Below are 20,321 nucleotides of genomic sequence, written 5' to 3' on the forward strand. Positions count from 1 at the left end.
GCCTGTGTTGCCAATCTTTGCCATGTTTGATCAATTTTAATATTCATTCAATTTTTTTATTTTACTAGGTACAGAAGTTACTACATTAAATAAGTAATTCAGAAAATGATGTTAATCATTGTAAGCTCAAATTAAAAGATCTTGGGGACGACAAGCTTCATTAACTTGTAGACAGTCGACAATTCGTGGAGATTGTAGGGGGTTGGATTATTTTCTGGGCATTTCTTGGGAACTTAATAGTTGCCCGTTAGAGTAAGTGGTAGGATGAATGTCGTGGTACTTCGCAGTTTTGAGAGCTCCATGGTTATAGCTACCCTTGGTGTAGGGTACTGGGTGGTTGCTGTGGCTTTTAACGTAAGGAGTTTGGTAATTCTCGCTGGCTTTAGGGTAAGAAGTAGAATAATGGTGGGGGTACTTGGGGTGTGGGTTGGGATTATACTTGATGGAAGAGGCATCATGTTCTTTGACGTAAGGAGCTTGATGATGGTATTGGCCTTTATTATAGGCAGTTGTGGAATGCGTGTTGTCCTTGGCGTAAGGAGTGTGATGTGTCTCATGGCCTGTATTGTACGGAGTTGAATAAATATCGGGGTAATTGGCGTGGGGAATGTTGGCTTTGACGTAATGAGTTTGGTGATGATACATCTGATGGTCCTTTGTGGGGGTAGTAGAATAAGTGTCGTGGTACTTTTCCGTCGTAGTTGAAGGATAATGATTCACGGGATAGTTGTGTTGGGGAGTTTCGTCATTTTTGCCATCCTTGTTGGCGTAAATCGTAGGATAAGATCCAGCGCTATAGGGAGTCTCATCGGTTTTGGCCTCTCCTTCGTACTGGATGTCAGCGACGTAACCATTCTTGTCGGCATGGTAGGTAACTTTTTGCTTACGACCATCCGGGAGCATGACGTGATAGCTTCCAGAGACAGCTCCTTTGCCGTTACTAGTTTCTTGCTTGCCGTAGTCAACGCTGGAATGCGCATCTTTTACATTGAAATTGTAGTTGTATGTTCCATGTTCCTGGTTAATGTAATTCGTTAAGATAACGTCTATAACCAAATTAATAATTTAGAAATTATGCTTACGTCGTAGGGTTCAGAGTGATGGTGATCACCTTGATATTCATTTTCTGGTTTCTTATAAACAGGAGCGCTATGATAAGGATCGGTAAACCGATCCTTATCATACCAAACTTGGTTAGCTGCAGCAGAATCAGCCAGTCCAGTAAATGCCATAGCAAGAAGAACAAAAACCTGCAAAATATTTAAATCACCAATTAACTACATGTTTCTTTTTTAACTAAAAGTTATTTAAGTGTTATTACCTTCATTCTGGAATAATAATTGAAGCTGAATCAACCAAGGAGAAGGACTGATGCTTTCTTGGAACTTGGACCTCCTTTATATACTGAAACTGTAATGACATTATAGAAAGTCCACTTCAATCATTCAAAATCGGTTGACGAAATAAAGAGAATGCGGTGTTGCAATTAATTGCCGTGATGCTATTTTTAAAATGTACATTTTGCTCTTCTTATGATTAGCGTAGCCAAAATAGATGGATGTCCTAGAACTTTCTCGTTTTATTTCTTCGGTGTAGAGAGATGACCTCGATTGATAAAAACTGACACCTGACACCAGCAAGTCTTTTGTAATGATTGTTAATTGGAATTTTATCATTCCAATTATTTAGCTTCTATATTTGCTAATCGCACCTGCCTCAGAATGATTTGAACTATTAAAATAATTTACATTTTTCTTGGTGAAATGGCAATGGCACACATTTTGGGGACTTTTGAAATTTGGAGGGAAAAAACGAAATTAAGAATTAAGTATCGATATTAACTATCGATACACTAAGGCAAGGCTAAACTATTGGCGGGAATATGACGTCACTTTCGCGAAAGGAAGGGGGAAAGAAAGTTCACTGCTCCCAACCTTTACCTTTTGTTATTTAGTGCTACATTTACTTCTTTACAGTTTGAACCAAGGTTTAAACAAGTCGTGCAGGTTTTTCAGTATTTTACTGATAATAATATTTAATTGATCTCCATCTGATTTATTTCCCAGACAACGCTTCGAAATTTTCAAACTTGTTTTCCGGTGCCTTAATTATTTTCTAAACTCTTTTCATTCAGTTCGAACCTAGCACCATAGACAAGGTCTTTGTCTATGCTAGCACGGATCAACCTTTGGCAGGGGCGGTTAAATTGATATTTAAAAAATCGGCATAATTTGCTTACGTGAGAAAGAAAACGCCAGCAGGCGGCCAGGAGGGTGGGTCAATCAGGTCATAGGGGGCGTTTCGAAATATGCTTTGAAGTGTCAAAGCATCTACGTAGTTGTACCGAGGGAAACTCGCGTTCCATCACTGAGCCTATTTAAGAGAAAATTTGGAATTGATTGTATTCTCAAGAAAAACCAACAAGTATATCAACGACTGACCTGAACTGTGCAGCAAAAGACAGGACGAGTGTGTGGATCGAAAAACCTCCACGTGGTCGGTCAGTGTCTCGCTTGTCTATCGCGTAAATTCCTATTTTTCATCTCAGAGTAGATCTTGTTGGAATGCCACAGTCTACGATCTCTCCCATCCGAATGACTGATGCCCATTCAGCTACTTCAGTTGGATCAGCTAGCAGCCTTTTAGTTTCTTCAGAAAGTGAATCGGGTAATACAAATTTTAATTTCTTGTCACATGTCATAAAGTCTCACACCATTACCTTTCTCATATATAATAGCTAAGGAAAAGTTAGATAGCACAAGCAGTCTAAAGAATGGGTATGTTGGATCATTCTCAACCCTGGCGCAGCCTTGTCTGCCTTATCCACCCTACCCAGAAACTGAGCAAAAGAATAGGGCAGTTTCGATGGCTGAAACATCACCAGTGCTTCGGCATGTCCAGGAGCAGAAAACGGCAGAAAAGACTGAATCTACCCTTATAACTCCCAAAGGTGAGGAGTCAAGCATCAAAGATGATGCTTTGAAGAAAGATAGATGCTTGTCGACAGCATCTTCAGAAAGTAGTGGTGGAGGTTGTGGAGGGCTTAAGAAGAAAACATATAGACGTTTTGGAGAAGTAGATAAAGAAGAAAAGAAGAAAATGACACCCAGACAATGGCTCCTCCTGACTGTTCTTTCTTTGGCTACTCTCACATCATCTTTTGCTATTTGCCTTTTCCCCCCATTCTTTCCCAAAATTGTAAGTATTCCTGCCACATGTTCTTGAATAAGTGAAGAAGTTTTACTAATTATTATATTTCCCAGGCTGAAGAAAAAGGTGCTACAGTATCTATATATGGCTTTATCATTGGTACCAACTGCCTGACATCTTTTCTTATCACTCCTTTTATTGGAAAAAACGTAACAGATAATCAGCTTCGTTTAAAAACATCATTGTAATTTATTTCTTTTAATAGCTCAAAGTTATCGGCGTGCGATTCGCTTTTGTTTCTGGTGTTTTCATCGGAGGTGTCTGCTGCTTGTTGTCAGGGTAAATAATTTTTTGGGCAAGAAACAAAGATAATTTTATTTTTTCTGTTTAACGTTTCACAGATTTTTAGAGTACTTTCCTGAAGGAATGTCATTCATCGTAATATCTATATTAATTCGTGTTATCCACGCGGCTGGAAATGCGGGCACGATTACATCAACATTTACCTACACTGCAGTGGAATTTCCCAATTCTGTTGCCAAAATCTTTGTAAGATTTAAAGTTCAAGTAATTTCTTTCATAAAACCTAATTTTAATTTTATTGATTTGCAGAGTCTAACGCGAACCATGATGAACATTGCCCAGCTCGCCGGACCGATTGTCGGCGGTGCCTTGTATGAAGTCGGCGGTTTTAAGACTCCCTTCATCCTCATGGGGGGAATTCAAACTATTATGGCGTTTATTGCATTACCTTTCCTTCCGGATTATGATGGTGGGTTCAATCAATTCTACTCTGCTCTATCAACGTCTTAATTTAGTTTCTCCGCTCCTTTAGTGTCACAGTATGACGAGGGATCTAGTAAAAAGCAATCCCCTTTGGCCATTTTGTGCATCCCGTCAATTTGGATCCCATTCTTCACTTTCATCGTATCGACTATGTCGAACGGGTTTCTCTCGATTAACCTAGAACCGCAAGTGTTGCGAACGGTATGCTCTCACGTTGTCTTTCCCTTGTGTAGCCGAATTATTTATAGCTTTTTTTATTGGATTTTCAGTTTAACTTGACACCATTTTACGTGGGAATCTTCTTCGGTCTGAAAGACGGTGCCAACAGCATTGCCAGTCCTATTTGGGGATACTTGTGTGATCGCCGTGGATCCGTGAAACTTTGCCTTCTATCCAGCACTCTGATTGGAGCTTTGTCCATATTTTTGCTAGGACCCTTCCCTTTCGTTCCTATTGATCGGTAATCCCCACATCTGACTTTTTTCCTTTGGCAAAGTGCATCTCAAACTAATTGCTGTTATACTTTTTTTTGTTCTAGAAACCTAGTTGTAGTTGGAATCGCATTGGCACTAAGTGGAGTTGCGTTTTCTGGACAACAAGTATCTGGAGTAGTCGACGCCATGAGGGAGGCTGTGTAAGTTATAATTGGATTTGATTTCGTAAATTGTTTCAAAATAACTTTCCCCTATTGCAACATCAACAAAAATAGCCACGCTGGGTATCCGGATAATCCAAGCACTCACGGACTCGTTGCCGGTATCTGGTCGTCACTTAGCGGTGCTGGACGTTTTGTGTCTCGCGCCGGCACTGGCATCTTAGTGGATCACATTGGATTTCAAATGACGGCTGTCGTGGTCTTCTCTGTCCAAATTATAGTCGTAAGTGATTTATAATTCGATTTGTTTGGGAGAAAGTGACAGCTGGATTGACGGTTGCATTTCGGCTTTCATAGGGCATGGCTACCATCGTATTCATGCTGCCCAAGTGCAGGAAAAATGACGGCAAAAAAGGTGATGACACGGTGGTGGATGCTATTTCCACTCGCACCACATCATTCACTTACTCAGTCGTTGATGTTGGCGAATTCCCACGATTAACTGTTTCCCAACCAGAATCGCCGGCCGAGTCGGTCACGTGCAAATCGGTGTCGATCCCGTTGCCTCGGGACTGTGCCATCATTCGTCGCATGCGCGCTGAAACGTATGCTGGATTCTCCGGCTGAAAAAGTAGCAATAAATTACATCCTACTACCACGCTTTACCTCCCCCAACTTGCGCTTCATATCAGGTCTCTAGCCTTTATTTCCATGTATTTCTTGTTCTTCCTTTAATTCCTTTGGGTGGGCCGGCTTTAAATATTTTTTAATGATGGATTATGTCCGGCCCACCCACGCTCAACTATCAAATCTCTAATCAATTCTTAATCTTAAAAAAAAAAAAAAAAGAGAAAAATATTTGTTATTTAGCGTAATCTCAATTTTGTTTGTTCTGGCTAGCTCATTGTTTATATAACTTGTTGTTATTAAAAAAAGAAGAATATAGTATTATCATGGCTGCTACTATCACACGCCATAAAAATTCAGTTTCTTTAGTTGATAATTGTTTTGACGTTTAGTGAAATATTTTACTCCCATTAGTGCATCAAATTTGAAGCCAAATATTGTTGAAGATTTAACTTTTTTTAAGGTTAGTAGTCTTAAGTAGAGTAGGCAAAACTTGTTTATTTTTAATCCTATTGTTTTCGATTTTAAACATAATTTGGCTTCCCCTTTTCTTTTTTGACAGCAAAGATTGGATTAGGAATGGAGCAAAAATCGACCGAGACACGAAGCCTTCCCACTCGAATCGATATTGAACTTCAGTTTCTTTCGAATTTGGGTTAAAAATGTACGGTAGTTAATGAAAGACTAATGGGTTTTTATAACTGTTTTAGTCGCCACTGCACTTTATCAACAAATAAATTATCGATTTTTCTTTTTTCAGTTGCTGACGTTGGTTGCTTGCGTGCCCATCAGAGCATCCACTCCCGTCTGATGCAATCAGGAACCCGTTTGCACACGTCGAAAATGTTAAGCCAAAACGGGACCCATTCGGGCATGCATCCGAGCGGAGGAAGGAACCTCGACAACGGTTGAATGGGTTTGCAGCCAGAGTCAGATGTTGAGCTTTGATGTACTACTACACCATTAGATAGACAGGTAAGAGGAATACATCTCCACTAAGTTATTTTGGAAAAACCTGGGGCGAAATAATGTTCGCCAACCGTTATAGCGCGATACACTTCTCTTTATTATTATCATTACCGAAGGCTTTTTCCGAAAGAAAAGAAGCCTTTGAAATTTCGAACAGGAAGGAAGAAAAAACCTGTGCACTTCACTTTAGTTTTTAACTGTGAACGGAATGAGAAACCAAACACGGAGAAAATTAGGCACTCCGTCCTTTGAATAGTAGCTATATTCCCATAACTGTAAAGAGAAGAAAAGTGTATCTATTTCTCGATAGCTCGAAGCAATTGAGCCCCTTTCATTTTTTCTTCGTCGGTGTCAAATTCATTTTCCGATTGATTAATTTACTCATGGAGGTTTTCTTTCATTTCGCAACATCGTCTTTTACACTTGGGCGCAATCAACCGTGCAAGTATGTGGAATACCGTGTGAAATTCTTTTCTTTTGGTGTTTTGATTGTACATGACGGCACGGGAGAACGTCTAACGCAATCAGCCAATGTACCGTGATATCTAAGAACCGCCTGTCGGACTAGATCTAATACACCCACGTGCTTATGGTGGTGCTGGGTACATCAATATAACGGGAAATTCTATCTCGTAGTATACTGGAACAGCATATTCAGTTCATCGAGCTTGTTCGAAATAATTCAATTTTTAGAAATGGCAAAATAGTGCACGGAAGAGTTTGGTCACGCGGTCTGACGTGGGTGAACGGATAATCTTCGTTTGATGATGCACTGAAATGTCATCCAACGTCATAATCCATTAATTAATGAAAAAGAAAGGGATTTTTTATTTTATATTCAACGCGTTTAATTGAATTTGGGGCGCCAAAAACCTTGTGGTGGATGAGAAAATTGTGTGACCTTACTGCATCCTTGTAAAAGAGAATTTCCATTTGAGTTTTTCACTCGTATCGACTTTTATCTTTTTTTATAAAAAGCAGAGGGGCATTTTACGACTGGCTAAACATTGGTGGGTGGGCGGGAGACGCAACCAGAGAATATATAATGTAATAAAAGTTCATGGAATCATGGCAGTATAAAAGCCCAAAGGCAAATTTAGTTGTTGTTTTTTCCTCGCGTTCCCCTCTAATTATTGGGATATATTTTGTACGTGTTTAGTGCTATCAAAAATAGGCGCTCATTTTCTATTGTGCAGACACAACCACCACAAAGGAATCCTTGACCATTTCCTGAGCTCGTAAAAGTTTCCGTGAGGAAACGAACTAAAAAAGAAGAAGAAAAACAACAATTCTTAAGGTCAAATCAGTAAAATTTTATGGAATCGTCCGTACATTTTTTGAATTTTAGTAGCAAGGTGACATTCAGCATTATTTGTAAATGTTATTCGATCTATTCGACTGAATAACGGGTGTGGCTTTAATACGCATATTCGTACGAGTAATTGCGGTGGAAACCGGACGTCCATTATAGACACCGTCAAAACGTAATACTTACAAGGATAAAAACAGAAATAGACGAATTTGGGAGAAAGAAAAAATGTCATTTAACGGGATAGGGTTGGTGATGGATTATTAGCTCGATGGATGGACGCCTTTGCGGTCGATCCCATTTGACGTTTTTTTTCCCCCCTTTTGAGACATGTCAAGACAAAGGGAAATGTGAGACCGTTGACCGACTCACGAATATACTATATTGGCCGTTCACGCACACTTTCTCTGCTCCAACCACAAGACGACAAGAAGGAAATGCTTCGTTACTTGCTCTTATATCCGTATAGTATCCGAGTTATCGAACTGCTTCCAACCGGACAGAATGTGTGCGGTATGCTTTTATATATGACAGTCGTACTTTTCGTCTATGGTTTATGATTACGCGCGTCGTGACTGGAGACTAGAGAGACGAGTAAAACCAGTTCATTGAATTTCCCGAGCTCTGCACATGTCGTGTTGAGGAGGAATAGTCATTCCAACCTTTTCTTCCGTTCGTCCTGCTGATAACATAAAACGACCGTAATCATTTGAAAACTAAATTTTGTTCACTTTCATCCGTAGGTGGGAGTCTGAACGCATATAAAAGAGCCACTCTATCGGATGAGAAAGGCTGTTATCAATTCACTGCTTGGGAGAAGAAGAAGGGAGAATATCGTTGACGATATCATTTCCCTTTTTTCTCAATTCGGATGTTATCCGATATTCCCTAGAGAGATGTCCCGACTGTATTTCCTCGACATGCACACACACACACATATAGATACAGTTACGAAGAGAAAGTGGAGAGACTATACTCTAAGCATTTTCCAACTTGTTACATAAAAACTTTGCACGACGAACTCTCTATATCGATTTGCACGCGCTTTTTTTTATTATTATTACGTTCCGTTTCGGGAAACAATGGAAGAAAAAAAATAAAAGATTTGTTTTATTTTATTTAGACCCCAAGACCCCCTACGCTCCTGCACAGATGCCGCGCCCAATGAAGATTGACTATGACACCGGTCAATTTGTATTTCTTAGAAATGGGACCTGGACGCCAGATATTCCGCCGGATTATGTCTGGAGCTTAGAAAAAAAGAAGTCGTTCATTTCCTATACACCGAACCCGATGTGTATCGGTTTCGTACATGTAAAAAGAGTGATGATGGTAAGAATAAAACTTTTTTTTTTTTTTTTTTCGATATTATAGGCTTTGGCTGGAGGCCGTGTAGAGATCAAAGTATATACTCACGCTAAGGTTTTCCTTATTTCTTCCTCCCCTTTGGGGGTGGTGTTATTGATCTTTCTTGTGTGTCTATACGATTTTCGTATGGTACACAGTTCAAAAAAAGGGGGAAGGAAAAAAATTACTTTCGTTCTTTCAAAACTTTTCTATTTCGTTGGTTGTTTTTTTTTCTTCTTCTCTCGAATCTTTTGCCGGCGTGATAAAAAAAAAATCAATTGAATTTCCTTTCCGTCTACCCCGCCCTTCAAAAAATAAAAACTTTAGCCACAACAACAATATTTACCCCGTTTGTTCTTATATTTATTCTTTTTGATTGCATTTCCCTCGTGCTTGTCCCGCCGTGAAGAATGACGCGGCCAGAAAAAAATAAAAGAAATCCCTTTTTTTATTTCGGGGTTCCTGTTGTACACCAATTTCCTGCTTTTATTTTCTTGGCGTTGAAAAGATGTAACAGTGATCATTTCCTGGAATTTTCTCTTGTCTCGTTACATTTTTATTTCTCTCCCGAAAAAAAAAATAGTAGAAGAAGAAGCCGTCGATTCGGTTGGGGACCGCCACATTCAATCGTGCGCGTAGCAACCGCCGGCGTGCACACACACACACACACACAGGTATCCACCTCCTCTTTTCCAACCCCAGCCTTGTTACTCTCCCGCACGACGTTATAGGCAAAGAGTTGGGTGTCCGCGCGGGCCAGTCTGCCGGCCGCTGCAATCCGGTACGCACCTTCAACTATTCCCGCTAACCAGTGAAATATACAGTAATGCTCAAGAGTGAAACAGATTTTTGATCAAAAAAAGTGCATCATCATTTTTCTGCGGGAAAAATTTAAAAAATGAGGAGAACCAAAATCTCGGCGCTAAGGTAAGAAATGGAATTTTTCTCTTTTCAATTCACGTAACGGCTGTCGGGAAAACAAAAATCGGGACGACTCACGATGAGAGATGCGATCAAGGTTTCATTTTAAACGGTCAGCAGAGCGTGCCAAAGTTGTTAGCCTTCGGTCTCACGCTCCAGTCAAGTCTCTTTTTTCTTTTCTCTCAGCCTAAACTTTGAAGAAATATGGAACTATTTTGTTTGTCGGGATTTTTTTCTCATTCGCACGTTGTGTTAAAGACTGGACGTAGTCGTAATAATGGATTTATTGTTGTTGTTTAGTTGGCCGTTAATGTTACGCCCTCATCATCTTCGAGCTCTGGCGATTTTGGTCACGTTGGTCAGCCTGTCGCTTCTCTTTTCCACGTTCTCGATGCGTTCCGGAGAGAACCGGATGTGGATGATGGATTCAGCCGGTCGTCAACAACAGTACACTGGCGGCAGAGTAGTCATGTCGGCCGTCGATCCGACGGCTTCCAGCGCCACATCAGAAACAGCAGCAGCACTTAGTAAAGGCCCAATAACTGCTGAAGAAACTAGCAGCAGTTCTTCTTCCTCGTCTTTGGCCAGTTTCACTTTGACGACGGCGTCTTCAGCACGGCCCAGCAGCCAAAGTAATTACAAATTCGGCGTCGGCGAAGTCTATCAAATAACCAGGAAATCACTCAAGCCCCGCAATCCAGCAGCTGCTGTTGCCAAGGTGATTTGTTGCTCTCATTTCTTTCAACGGATTGGAATTTTTTTACAATTGCGATTTGAATAATAAATCTTTCACAGAATCAAATCAAATCCAACGGATTTATTATGCCGGCAGTTCCATCTGCACTTCTCAAAACCAGAAACTTGTTCCACAATCGGACCGTGACTCAAGAAGACATCAAGTAGAGTGTAGAGATTTTCTTAATTGAGTTAACTGGTTTGAATTAATTGACTTTATTTAAAAAAGCAACACTTTGGCGTTGCTGAGTCGGAGATTGGAGGAAACCAAACAGGAACTGAGTGCGGAAGTCGGTGCGGAACAACACGTTGGCTACTGGAACGTGACACACCCCAGGCGTTTATTGATAGTCACTTCATGGCGATCGGGATCGACTTTTCTCGGCCAAATTCTCTCGGAACATCCCGGAGTTTATAACCATTACGAGCCGCTCATGCACGTCGGATTGGAGCAGATACGCCCAGGCGATGTCAGAGCCGATTCCGCCGTTCGGCACTTGCAGGATCTCCTTCGCTGCAAGTAATAATCTTAAATCAATCAATCAAAGCGTCGTAATCATTTATCGATTGTTTCAGATATTCCAACGAGGATTTCCTGAAGAAGATCCAGGAGAGCATGCAGGACATGTTGAGTCACAATGCCCAGGTGTGGCAGGCCTGCGTCCTGGGACCCAATCGCAACGTTTGCAGTGTCAGCAACTTCCTGGAAGAATCCTGCCACCGTTTCCCGACCATAACGATGAAAATGGTCCGTCTCCGATTGAACCTGACCCGCCAGTTGCTGGACGATCCGTCGGTGAAGGTTCTTTATTTGGTAAGGGATCCTCGTGCTACAATGAATTCGCGGCTGTCGAGTGTCAAGTGGTGCAGCCAATCGATCGACTGCATCGATCCTGGCCGTCTCTGCGCCGATATCCAAAACGATTTGGAAGCATTCGAGTCGCTTTCAGCCGAGTTTCCAGACCGATTAGCTTTGATCAAATACGAAACCATGGCCAAAAGTCCCCACGCCACTTTCCGGGCTATTTTCGACTTTGCCGGATTATTTTACACTCGAAAAATCCGCGATGAAGTCGAGAAACACACGTCGAGAGACGAGAATCATCCGTGGAGCACTGTACGCAAATCGGCCGAGCGTGTCGATCTCTGGCGTCAGAAACTTGACAATAAAAGCATTTCTGACATTCAATCGGTCTGTTCCAATGTCCTGGTTAGACTGGGCTACTCCCAACTGTGATCTTCATCGTAATTCTGTTTTTAATTTTTAAGATATAAATGATACAACATCGTACAATGAAAAATGTTTCTCGTTTGTTTTATGTTCCTATGACTCTCCACCCCGTCTTATTGTTATTATATTTGTATTTAAGATTTCAAAGCGATTCAGCTGTATTAACACAAATAAAATTAATAAAAATGCCGTGTGAAAAGTGATAATCTAAAAATTTTCTTTTTACTGTTTAAGGATCGTTATTTCTTCCTCTTCGCGTTTACGGCGAATGTCGAGCAGAACTGAAGACATGAAAGAGCTGAATTCATTTTGAACTCGATGTCCGTCCGAGTCAATGTCCCATTCGACTCTAGACAGCCGGGCCAGAGTACCTGTTAAATCGGTTGTTAAACATTCAATTCCATTATCTTTTTTTTTTAAACTTTTTTTCTAGCCTAAATGTACCCATCTTGATGGTACGTTTTCGGTTAGGTTGACCGTCACCCCATTTGCGAGCCACAATCAAGTAGCGGGACGGACTTAATTCGAGGTAGTTGTTCCACACGTTGTAGAGTTCTTCCAGTTCAGTTGTGTGGTCGTCAGCTGTGATGTCGTAAACCAACAAGACGCCAGCAGCATCATTTGCAAGAGCTGGCAAACAGTTGCTGACGCTGTCCGAGTTAATGGGTACATAATTACTATGCAACTGATTTTAGACAGCAGCTACTACAATTAGCGACTTTAACAGTAAATGACTAAATGCAGTCAAAAGAATACGGTGGATTTATTTTTAAAAATAATTGAAATACTTTCCAACATATTTGCTTTTATTAGTACAGTTTTCAAAATCGTCGAGGGTTTTTTTTAGAAGGAAAAACGAAATCAGCTTACGGTTTCTACAAGGTTTTATCGTTACGGTTTCAACAATTTCCCAAAAACGGGTAAATATTTTCACCTACTTTCGATCTTTTGCTTCAATAGTTATTAATTACTACCTAACTGATTTTAACCGGATAATCAATTTCGTTGTTTAAAAATAAAGGAAAGATTTTTCAAGTGTATAAAACCGCAATAATAATAAGTGTTAATTAGTAACTGATGATACGGTTTGAAGCGCATCAACAGTTTCAGCAACCAATTAACGGAAGGCCGGATCGATTTTATTAGTCACCTACTTTCTATCCGCACTACAATCCCACAACTGGATTTCACTATTGTTTGTGTTATTGTTGTTTGTTCTCGACGAACTGTGATGGGCCAGCTGGGACGATTCGATTTGGAATTCCAAAATTCGACAGCCAACAGTCGGACGGTACTGGCCAATGGCGTCTTTGGCATCCGACAAGAAGTTGGCCAGCGTGGTTTTTCCACTCTGCGTCATATCGGCGGGAAAATGGTGTATGTGCCCAGCAAAAGTCAAACAATTTCAATTCCGCTATGTGCATATATACACGTACAGAGAATTTAGCGCAAATAGTTTTGTAACTGTGTTTTACCTTTGCTGGACCGAGAAGTAAAACTTTGGTCGGATTGCTGCTCGCCATGATTCCTCGTTTGTGTTTACTTTTACGATTTGGGGTTGCCATGGTTACCGTCTCCGTATATGTTTAGTGTATTTTGAGACAGTTTTCACTATAAAAACTAGATACTAAGTTGGATAACAATGCGAGTGGAATTGATTGAAACAATTAACATAATGTTCTTATTTTTAAAGATTGGCTGACAATTTCTTCTTGGCGAAACTTTTCATCATTTCTTGCTCCATCCGCAATTTCATCGATTTCTTAGACAGGGTGACTGTGACTGGCAAGTAGCTCTTTTTCAGTGGTACAACTCGATCCTCTGGGAAATTGTTTATGGATTCCGGCAAGACATCGTTGTTGTTGGTCTGTTTGACGACGACTAAAGTTGTAGCCTCGAGCGGAATTGCCGTGGTGTGATTTTCGACAACTTCTTCTCCGTGATCGATGATGTCTTTTTCGTTGGCGTGATCCTGTTTTCCTTCCGGATTAACAACTGTGAGCTGGGACGAGTCTAAAGAGAGTGGATGATGCTCTTCTTCCGTCGCTTCCGGCCCGTGGTCTACCGTCTCATCATCTTCCAACTGCGGTCGGTCTACGTCATTTCCATAGATGGCCATCAGCGTAGCTTTGTTGATGTTGCTGCCTCCAGCAAGTCTTTCCACTTTGTTGCATCTCAATGGTTTTCGGATGACGTCAAAGACGGATGCTCCTTTGAGCGCTTCCGGCGAAGCGCATAATGGGGCCACTCTCCTATCGTACTGATATCCGGTCCGGTTGGTCAGCGAATCCAAGATTTTGATCTTGTTAACTGCCGTCGCTCTCAACTGATCCAGCTGACAAGTGCAGTGCCAAGGATTGTCTTCCAGCCGGATCAATTTAGTCGTCGTTAGGGCGGCGAAAATGTCAGCCGGAACAGTCGTCAACTTGTTGCCGTTGAGCCACAATTCTTTTAACGAGACGACAGGGTCGAACAGGCCCGGCGGAAGCTGGACCAGTTGGTTGGACGACAGATCTAGAAGGCGCAATTTGCGTAACGATTGGAAAGCGTCGACGCTCAAGCGGCGGAGTTGACAGTTTTTTAAGTCGAGATGTTGAAGTCGTCGGTTGGCCGTGAACGTGTCGGCGTCGATCGATACGATCCGCCCACGTAGATGCAACTCAGAAATGGAAAGCAAATCTTTAAAGTAGTTTGAATCGAGGCTTTTATTTCCTTCCGGGTGGCCCTGACTGATCCAGAGCTCCTGCAATTTCACCAATCCGTTGAAACTGTCAGGTCCAAACTCCATGGAAACGACCTGCATGCCTTCCAAGGGCTCTCGGTTGACGACGATTTCGCCTTCCTTCCAGCGATAAGATCCGAGTAAAAGGCGGCGGATGGACGAGACGTTAGCGAAAGTGTTTGGGTAGAGAGTCGAAAGCGGATTGTCGCTCAAATCCAGCGATTCCAAATCGGGCAGGAAAGGAAAAGAGTTTTCGGTGAGGTGAGTCAGCTGATTGCCGGACAGATCGAGATGCTGGAGTGCGCCCATTCCTTGCAGGTCGCCCGGCTTGATCTCCAGCAACTCGTTGTCCGCTAGCGAAAGGGATTCCAATTCCATTAAATCGCCCGGTTCCATTTCCAGCCGCACTCGCAGTTGACTCGTGCGGATGGTCAACTCTTTCAGATGACTCAGACTCGTGAACGCACCCGAGTGACCCGTGCTAAAAGCTTCCGGCAACTGGCAACCGACGATCAGCAAATACTCGAGTTGGGTCAACATTGAAAAGCCATTCCACGGAACGCTTAGTTCCATTTGTTGGTGCAACTTTTTGAACTCTTCGTAAGGCAGGATTTCTTCGGGAACGTCATACGTCAACCGTTGTGAAGGGGCTGATTGTTCGTCGTCGGCTATTTCGACCACCGTGACCAGTTCCGGCGAAGGCTGATCCAGCAATTCCAAGTTGACAAGACTCAAATATTGAAGTTGAATCAAAGATTTGAGGCTATCCGAATGTAAAATGATTGATGGCGCACTACTAGACTCCTGTTGTTGAGATCCTTCAAGACCCAGAGCTCTTAAGTTGACAAATTTCGACAAATGAGTGGCCGTCAAGCGGATTTCCGGTGCGTCGGATGCTTGGATAATCTTCATGGCCTATTAAAAATTCATTTGAAATTCATTAGACACGGTTATTGAAGGATATTTAGGTATTCCAACGAACCTCGGTTTGAGACGGCAAGCGGGCCAATAGGGTTTCAATTTCCGTGTCGTGTTGTTGGACACAAATTACGGCACGGAATAATAGGTCATTAAGGGCGCTGCTATTGGGGCTGGCGGATGAATCCGGAGCCTGCATTTTATTGAGTGGATGCCATTCGTCGACTATGCTGGCCAAGTAGGATTCGTGACACCAGCATTCGTGAGGACAAGACGGAGACCATGGCGCTGATTGGATACCCTTGTTTGATTTCAATTCACATTTTTGACGAGAGACAAAATATAATAATAATCAATCGATTTTTACCTGAAGGAAGAGAAGAAGACTAACGACTAGGATTTTCATGATTTGGGAAATTTTAAATTCACCCACGGTGGAATGCATCCGTTAAACTACTAACGAATTTTTCCAAAGGGTTTGCTATAGACTGTAGAAGCATCATTATCTCTTGGAAGAGGAAGCAGATTCAACATTTAAAAAAAGACAAGGGATATCCTCTGGCGATATTGTCTTATAAAATGTTCTTTTAACGAGACACGAGTAACATTGTTTTGAGTTACAGCGCCTGCATCAAATGATAAGGATTATTTATAAAATATAGTTACTTTAAAACATTGTAGGCGTCTAGGCGATTTAAATTAGTTTCATTTTTTATTTATATTTTATTTCATTTATTTCATTTTTCCGTCTATTCGACTTGACTGTTGTAGATGTCTACATTTTTCACGCTAGATGTCACTATTTTCGGTTTGTTTTCTTTTGTCATTCTGTCCATCAGTCATTCGTTATCCCCTAGAAACTGTGTCGATTTTTCCTGGTCCTCTACAAGAATTTGATTCATAGTTACAAAAGCAATTAATTGTAATTTTACGCATATCTAAATATCATGTTAATGATATGTCCGTTTCTCTGTGCGCTTTTCGTCTCGAACTAGGAGGTGATTCCATTGTCCCGAAGGATCTCACCTATTTAGGTACGTGTTTCTGTCTTGCCATCTCTCGGTTGTGTTTTGTTGTTATTATATTTTTAATCATCAGCCCCTCAGTTTTTGGCAATGGAAGGTAGTTCAAAAGAAAAGCCAGAAGAGAGGTTGCCTGAAGCAGAAACCTGGGAAAGAGAAAGAGCTAGTAAGGGCAGAGGTAAAAGAGAACTGCAAACAATTGAAATGGAAACTTATGAGAACGACAACACAGAGATCGGACCCTGGGTAATCATTTATCAACATGTTCATATATTTCTTGAATTTACCACAATTTGTCCATTTAGGAAATGACAAAAGGGAAAAATAGGAAATCTTCAGAGGCCAGTAAAGTAAGAACCTTGTCCAACAACAGTTCATTTGACCAAGAATTGCCGAGTACAAGCAAGGAACCTTCTCCTGCGTTGTCGACAGCCACTGGTGATGGTGAGACCGGATCTGCCTCTGGAAGTTCTCATTCAGAATTATCAGATCGTAAAAAGGCCATCACTGCCAAGGATCAATTAAGTTTCTTCTCTGGCAATCCATTTGTGGAGAAAGTTCAGGGTATTCTGCATTTCTACAAAGAAAAGTAAGTTTTCCAAATGTGTGATGGAATCAACTGAACTCATTTGTCTTCATTTTCTTAGTCACATGACTTCATTGGAAATGGATGTGCCTCGTAGCCAAATGATATGCATGCTGGCCATCCCTGCTTGGCTGAGCTGCCATGACTTACTCAATTTCCTTGCACCCTGTTGCCCTGGCATCAGAAGAGTGCGAATCATTCGAGATAAAACCCCCAACCAGTACATGGCCTTGGTACTTTTCCGTAGTCAGGTAAAAAATAAAATGTTGATTGAATTGCAAATGAAACCTCTTCATCATCGATTTCTTGAATTCAGGAAGAGGCTGACGAGTGTTACAAGACATTCAATGGTACGCCTTACAATTCGATTGAATCGGAACATTGCCACATTGTCTATGTTGCAAAAGTTGATATTTGTGGAGACACTACTGTGGGTGGAGGTGGTTTCGGTCCGCCAATGACCGGAATGACTGAGCTACCCATTTGCACGGTTTGTTTGGAACGGATGGACGAATCAGTAGATGGCATTCTGACCATTTTATGTAACCATAGTTTTCACGGAGCATGCCTTGCCAAATGGGGAGACACGACGTAAAAAAAAACGCTTATTGGCTTATGTTTACGAAATATTGATCATAATCTCTGGCGGTATTGATTTCTTTTTAGATGTCCTGTGTGCCGATACCTGCAATCTCCTGAAATGGCTGCCGAAAGTTGCTGTTCTGAGTGCAAATCCAACGAGTCACTCTGGATTTGTTTAATTTGCGGTCATGTGGGCTGCGGGAGATACGTGGAAGGCCACGCATATCAGTAAGATTATCATAATTTGTAGCTTAAGTGGCATAATTAATTAATGATAATTGATCCCCTCTTATTATGTTAGTCATTTCTTGGAAACGCAGCATTGCTACGCGATGCAGTTGGGTAACACTCGTGTTTGGGACTATGTCGGCGATAACTTTGTCCATCGTTTGCTCCAGAACAACGAAGATGGAAAATTAGTTGAAGTCGAAGGCAACAGCAGTGGTCGGAGGCAACAGTCTGGTAAACAACACATGCCAATCGTGTTTACTGTGTTATCGATTCAACTCTTTTTGTCGCTATTCAGGCAAAGGGAACAACATGGAACATGAAGAAAAGTTGGACTCTGTCCAATTAGAGTACTTGTATCTTCTTCAGAGTCAACTAGCTTCACAGAAAATTCACTTTGAAGGAATCATTGATCGTCTCGAACAGCAACATCGACAAGAGGTACAATTATAAATTTGTAATTATTTTCTTTCTATCTAGTCAAATATTTTCTATCACTTCCTAGCGGGAGGAAATCAAGGAAAAGGTGAAATCGACAGTCAAGGAAAATGAACGACTAAAAGTGAAAGAGAAAAAGGTAACCCAAATTTCCTTCCAATCATGCCATCCCAGTTTCTAATCAACGTTTTGTAGATGGCAGCCAAATTAACCAAGGCGATCGCTGATCTGCAAGAAGAAAAAGAGTTGAATCGGTCGCTCACTCATAATCAATCATCATGGCATCAGCGAGTCGCCCAATTGGAGACTCAAGTACAGAAAATTCGCGATGAAAAGGAGACGAGTGTCCGCGAGTTGCAGGAACAGCTCCAAGACGTGATGCTCTATTTCGAAGCGCAAGAGAAATTTAAAAATACTGAACTGGAGGGCGGGCAGGTCGTCCTGGGTATGCCCCAATCACCATCGCGCTCATCGCTGGATGGTAGCAAAGGTGCCAGGAATAAGAAACGTGGCAAGTGAACCACCAAGTCACCCCCACAATCATCCTTTCGTTCAACAAATGACAATGTCTTTTAAAATACGTATTCGCTTATGTTTAATAACACGGTAATACAACATACAAAAAAGTATAAATTTAATCCGCCGGAACCATATCGAAACATTTCATTTTGCCAACAATTTCTAATTTTTGATAGTAAATCCGTCTCCCCATCCTTTATCAACAGGTTCTAAAGTAGGTGTTTTCCCGCACATTGGACATTTCAAATTACGAACCAATGAAGAGCGCATCCAAATGACCAGATTTACGCGGCGACCAGTCACTAACGGCAGGACGCAGTGAAAAGCTGATCCCCGGTGTATCACACCTCGTCCTTGCTCATGTACGTAGCCAAAACCTTTATCACAGTCATTAGGAACGCCAAAAAATAATTCTCCGCCTTCACAATCCGCCAAAAGGCAAATATTAACCGTCATCTGCAATTGTTGGCAAACAGGTGGTTAGCCCTTTTAGTGTTTGATTTTATACGTAATGAAAGTTTTACCTCGGCGTTGTCGAAATGAAAACCGAGATCCGTATCTTTATTTTCTTCATAATCAACGGTGAATGCTTTATGTGAGTCAAAAGCCTTAATGTTTTCATGCGGGAAGAGAAACCGGGTTAAAGGTTCCAGATATTTCGTTCTTAAAGGTGTCAGCAAACGTTCATTGAAGCCCAATTCATCTAGGAGGACCTGTATGATGGTAACAAGTTGATTCTTTTTAACTTTCTCAATCCAAAATGAATAAGATTTGACCAAACAAAAGTTATCACTTACACCATAGTTGTTCATACTGTTGGGCCGTCCTTTCGGCATAGAAGTTTTATTGAAATGATTGATTTCAGCAATGAATTTGGTGCAAAATTCAACACTAAAAATAGGGAATGAGAAGACTTCAACTCCATGATTCTTGTACAGTGTAGCTGCCTTATCCATTAATCCATGGTTGAAATAATTCAACATTCCCAAGAGATCAGGGTGCAGGAAATTTTCCTGAAGTTCAAAAATATCTTGATGGAGGGGCTTATAATTTGACTTGATATAATCAGCCCTTTCAATGGAATCCTGGGGTATTCTCCTCCGCCTTTCGAGTTCCGCTTTTATCTAAAGTGTAAAATAAAATAATGCTATTTTCAAATAATCAAAAGAATAATTTTTACTTCTTTCACGACTGGCCCGAGATCGGTACAACCCATTTCCGACAACGTTTTCCCATAACTGTTGTAAAATTGCTCTTCTGTTTTGAATGCAACATGCAAGCCGAAATTTTTAATGTAGACGTTCGATTCGAGAAAACATAAACACCTGGCAAAGTTCATTTTGCCTATGCCTCCAGTATACTTTGCTAACTCGGTTAACAATTTAATAACAAATATTTTTAGCTAATACCTCGTGAATTAGCGCATGAAGTTATTATAGGGCGCAATCGGAATGTTGACAAAGTGTTGGCACCTAAAAATGTTCTTTCTTAATATTTTTCCCAAATATGATACTCTAAACTACTCTTTCCCGGAAGGAATCATATTCTGAACATGATCATCGCTAAACAAATAAAACACAGAAACACAACACCCGAACACCGACAACAAACTCCAGACCGTTGGGGGTGGTGGCGT

The 20,321-nt window shown here is 41.2% G+C and overlaps 7 protein-coding genes across 11 annotated transcripts; 3 read left to right on the top strand and 4 right to left on the bottom strand.

The window, feature by feature from the left end:
- Nucleotides 1–42: 42 nt before the first annotated feature.
- Nucleotides 43–1,419, bottom strand: LOC124349872 (adhesive plaque matrix protein-like). The gene is made up of 3 exons (XM_046800790.1): nucleotides 1,322–1,419; nucleotides 1,083–1,250; nucleotides 43–1,017 (listed from the first exon to the last, which is right to left on the bottom strand). Exons 1-3 carry the CDS (start codon nucleotides 1,325–1,327, stop codon nucleotides 208–210), a joined length of 984 nt encoding a protein of 327 aa, XP_046656746.1. The 5' UTR covers nucleotides 1,328–1,419; the 3' UTR covers nucleotides 43–207.
- Nucleotides 1,420–1,960: 541 nt separating this feature from the next.
- LOC124349530 (MFS-type transporter SLC18B1-like) lies at nucleotides 1,961–5,167 on the top strand. Its single transcript, XM_046800213.1, has 11 exons — nucleotides 1,961–2,667; nucleotides 2,738–3,198; nucleotides 3,264–3,359; nucleotides 3,416–3,489; nucleotides 3,552–3,699; nucleotides 3,763–3,922; nucleotides 3,986–4,137; nucleotides 4,206–4,396; nucleotides 4,475–4,570; nucleotides 4,646–4,814; nucleotides 4,889–5,167. Exons 1-11 carry the CDS (start codon nucleotides 2,565–2,567, stop codon nucleotides 5,156–5,158), a joined length of 1,920 nt encoding a protein of 639 aa, XP_046656169.1. The 5' UTR covers nucleotides 1,961–2,564; the 3' UTR covers nucleotides 5,159–5,167.
- Nucleotides 5,168–5,518: 351 nt separating this feature from the next.
- Nucleotides 5,519–11,873, top strand: LOC124349650 (carbohydrate sulfotransferase 6-like). The gene is made up of 9 exons (XM_046800413.1): nucleotides 5,519–5,621; nucleotides 5,721–5,822; nucleotides 5,919–6,133; nucleotides 8,568–8,768; nucleotides 9,367–9,710; nucleotides 10,005–10,422; nucleotides 10,500–10,603; nucleotides 10,669–10,959; nucleotides 11,016–11,873. The coding sequence occupies exons 5-9, from the start codon at nucleotides 9,682–9,684 to the stop codon at nucleotides 11,674–11,676; spliced, it is 1,503 nt and encodes a 500-aa protein (XP_046656369.1). The 5' UTR covers nucleotides 5,519–5,621; nucleotides 5,721–5,822; nucleotides 5,919–6,133; nucleotides 8,568–8,768; nucleotides 9,367–9,681; the 3' UTR covers nucleotides 11,677–11,873.
- On the bottom strand, nucleotides 11,796–13,235 carry LOC124349995 (intraflagellar transport protein 22 homolog). 2 transcript variants are annotated; one of them, XM_046800961.1, is made up of 4 exons: nucleotides 13,146–13,235; nucleotides 12,825–13,021; nucleotides 12,115–12,320; nucleotides 11,796–12,041 (listed from the first exon to the last, which is right to left on the bottom strand). In XM_046800961.1, exons 1-4 carry the CDS (start codon nucleotides 13,233–13,235, stop codon nucleotides 11,893–11,895), a joined length of 642 nt encoding a protein of 213 aa, XP_046656917.1. In that variant the 3' UTR covers nucleotides 11,796–11,892. The 2 variants fall into 2 exon arrangements, with proteins under 2 accessions (XP_046656917.1, XP_046656918.1); XM_046800962.1 differs by having other exon boundaries at nucleotides 12,825–13,084; nucleotides 13,146–13,226.
- Nucleotides 13,236–13,243: 8 nt separating this feature from the next.
- Nucleotides 13,244–15,788, bottom strand: LOC124349484 (carboxypeptidase N subunit 2-like). Its single transcript, XM_046800136.1, has 3 exons — nucleotides 15,678–15,788; nucleotides 15,375–15,611; nucleotides 13,244–15,307 (listed from the first exon to the last, which is right to left on the bottom strand). Exons 1-3 carry the CDS (start codon nucleotides 15,753–15,755, stop codon nucleotides 13,358–13,360), a joined length of 2,265 nt encoding a protein of 754 aa, XP_046656092.1. The 5' UTR covers nucleotides 15,756–15,788; the 3' UTR covers nucleotides 13,244–13,357.
- Nucleotides 15,789–16,127: 339 nt separating this feature from the next.
- Nucleotides 16,128–18,804, top strand: LOC124349549 (BRCA1-associated protein-like). Of its 2 annotated transcripts, none has more exons than XM_046800241.1 (10): nucleotides 16,128–16,344; nucleotides 16,409–16,578; nucleotides 16,638–16,921; nucleotides 16,980–17,169; nucleotides 17,235–17,509; nucleotides 17,585–17,728; nucleotides 17,802–17,962; nucleotides 18,027–18,169; nucleotides 18,234–18,305; nucleotides 18,362–18,804. In XM_046800241.1, the coding sequence occupies exons 1-10, from the start codon at nucleotides 16,269–16,271 to the stop codon at nucleotides 18,683–18,685; spliced, it is 1,839 nt and encodes a 612-aa protein (XP_046656197.1). In that variant the 5' UTR covers nucleotides 16,128–16,268; the 3' UTR covers nucleotides 18,686–18,804. The 2 variants fall into 2 exon arrangements, with proteins under 2 accessions (XP_046656197.1, XP_046656198.1); XM_046800242.1 differs by having other exon boundaries at nucleotides 16,245–16,344; nucleotides 16,417–16,578.
- LOC124349880 (2-oxoglutarate and iron-dependent oxygenase domain-containing protein 2-like) lies at nucleotides 18,745–20,300 on the bottom strand. Of its 3 annotated transcripts, none has more exons than XM_046800805.1 (5): nucleotides 20,095–20,300; nucleotides 19,866–20,035; nucleotides 19,483–19,809; nucleotides 19,210–19,398; nucleotides 18,745–19,141 (listed from the first exon to the last, which is right to left on the bottom strand). In XM_046800805.1, the coding sequence occupies exons 2-5, from the start codon at nucleotides 20,022–20,024 to the stop codon at nucleotides 18,848–18,850; spliced, it is 969 nt and encodes a 322-aa protein (XP_046656761.1). In that variant the 5' UTR covers nucleotides 20,025–20,035; nucleotides 20,095–20,300; the 3' UTR covers nucleotides 18,745–18,847. The 3 variants fall into 3 exon arrangements, with proteins under 3 accessions (XP_046656761.1, XP_046656759.1, XP_046656760.1); XM_046800803.1 differs by having other exon boundaries at nucleotides 19,866–20,045; XM_046800804.1 differs by having other exon boundaries at nucleotides 19,866–20,029; nucleotides 20,095–20,299.
- Nucleotides 20,301–20,321: the final 21 nt, after the last annotated feature.

This window comes from Daphnia pulicaria, chromosome 7, assembly GCF_021234035.1.
Source record: "Daphnia pulicaria isolate SC F1-1A chromosome 7, SC_F0-13Bv2, whole genome shotgun sequence".
NCBI lineage: Eukaryota > Metazoa > Arthropoda > Branchiopoda > Diplostraca > Daphniidae > Daphnia > Daphnia pulicaria.

What these genes read in the sequence shown, in the direction of transcription:
- LOC124349872 (XM_046800790.1), bottom strand. An exon ending in ATCACTCTGAACCCTACGAC is followed by an intron (nt 1,018 to 1,082) that starts GTAAGCATAATT and finishes TACATTAACCAG; the next exon opens with GAACATGGAACATACAACTA.
- LOC124349530 (XM_046800213.1), top strand. Translation starts at nt 2,565, where the DNA reads ATGCCACAGTCTACGATCTCTCCCATCCGAATGACTGATGCCCATTCA. An exon ending in AACCGCAAGTGTTGCGAACG is followed by an intron (nt 4,138 to 4,205) that starts GTATGCTCTCAC and finishes TTGGATTTTCAG; the next exon opens with TTTAACTTGACACCATTTTA. An exon ending in TCTCTGTCCAAATTATAGTC is followed by an intron (nt 4,815 to 4,888) that starts GTAAGTGATTTA and finishes CGGCTTTCATAG; the next exon opens with GGCATGGCTACCATCGTATT.
- LOC124349650 (XM_046800413.1), top strand. Translation starts at nt 9,682, where the DNA reads ATGAGGAGAACCAAAATCTCGGCGCTAAG. An exon ending in ACCAAAATCTCGGCGCTAAG is followed by an intron (nt 9,711 to 10,004) that starts GTAAGAAATGGA and finishes GTTGTTGTTTAG; the next exon opens with TTGGCCGTTAATGTTACGCC. An exon ending in CAGGATCTCCTTCGCTGCAA is followed by an intron (nt 10,960 to 11,015) that starts GTAATAATCTTA and finishes CGATTGTTTCAG; the next exon opens with ATATTCCAACGAGGATTTCC.
- LOC124349995 (XM_046800961.1), bottom strand. Translation starts at nt 13,235, where the DNA reads ATGGCAACCCCAAATCGTAAAAGTAAACACAAACGAGGAATCATGGCG. An exon ending in TACTTCTCGGTCCAGCAAAG is followed by an intron (nt 13,022 to 13,145) that starts GTAAAACACAGT and finishes GATATGACGCAG; the next exon opens with AGTGGAAAAACCACGCTGGC. An exon ending in GATTGTAGTGCGGATAGAAA is followed by an intron (nt 12,321 to 12,824) that starts GTAGGTGACTAA and finishes TAACTCGGACAG; the next exon opens with CGTCAGCAACTGTTTGCCAG.
- LOC124349484 (XM_046800136.1), bottom strand. Translation starts at nt 15,755, where the DNA reads ATGCATTCCACCGTGGGTGAATTTAAAATTTCCCAAATCATGAAAATC. An exon ending in GTCTTCTTCTCTTCCTTCAG is followed by an intron (nt 15,612 to 15,677) that starts GTAAAAATCGAT and finishes AAATCAAACAAG; the next exon opens with GGTATCCAATCAGCGCCATG. An exon ending in GCTTGCCGTCTCAAACCGAG is followed by an intron (nt 15,308 to 15,374) that starts GTTCGTTGGAAT and finishes AATTTTTAATAG; the next exon opens with GCCATGAAGATTATCCAAGC.
- LOC124349549 (XM_046800241.1), top strand. Translation starts at nt 16,269, where the DNA reads ATGTCCGTTTCTCTGTGCGCTTTTCGTCTCGAACTAGGAGGTGATTCC. An exon ending in CTGCATTTCTACAAAGAAAA is followed by an intron (nt 16,922 to 16,979) that starts GTAAGTTTTCCA and finishes TCATTTTCTTAG; the next exon opens with TCACATGACTTCATTGGAAA. An exon ending in TAAAAGTGAAAGAGAAAAAG is followed by an intron (nt 18,306 to 18,361) that starts GTAACCCAAATT and finishes AACGTTTTGTAG; the next exon opens with ATGGCAGCCAAATTAACCAA.
- LOC124349880 (XM_046800805.1), bottom strand. Translation starts at nt 20,024, where the DNA reads ATGAACTTTGCCAGGTGTTTATGTTTTCTCGAATCGAACGTCTACATT. An exon ending in TCGGGCCAGTCGTGAAAGAA is followed by an intron (nt 19,810 to 19,865) that starts GTAAAAATTATT and finishes TTTACACTTTAG; the next exon opens with ATAAAAGCGGAACTCGAAAG. An exon ending in ACAGTATGAACAACTATGGT is followed by an intron (nt 19,399 to 19,482) that starts GTAAGTGATAAC and finishes ACCATCATACAG; the next exon opens with GTCCTCCTAGATGAATTGGG.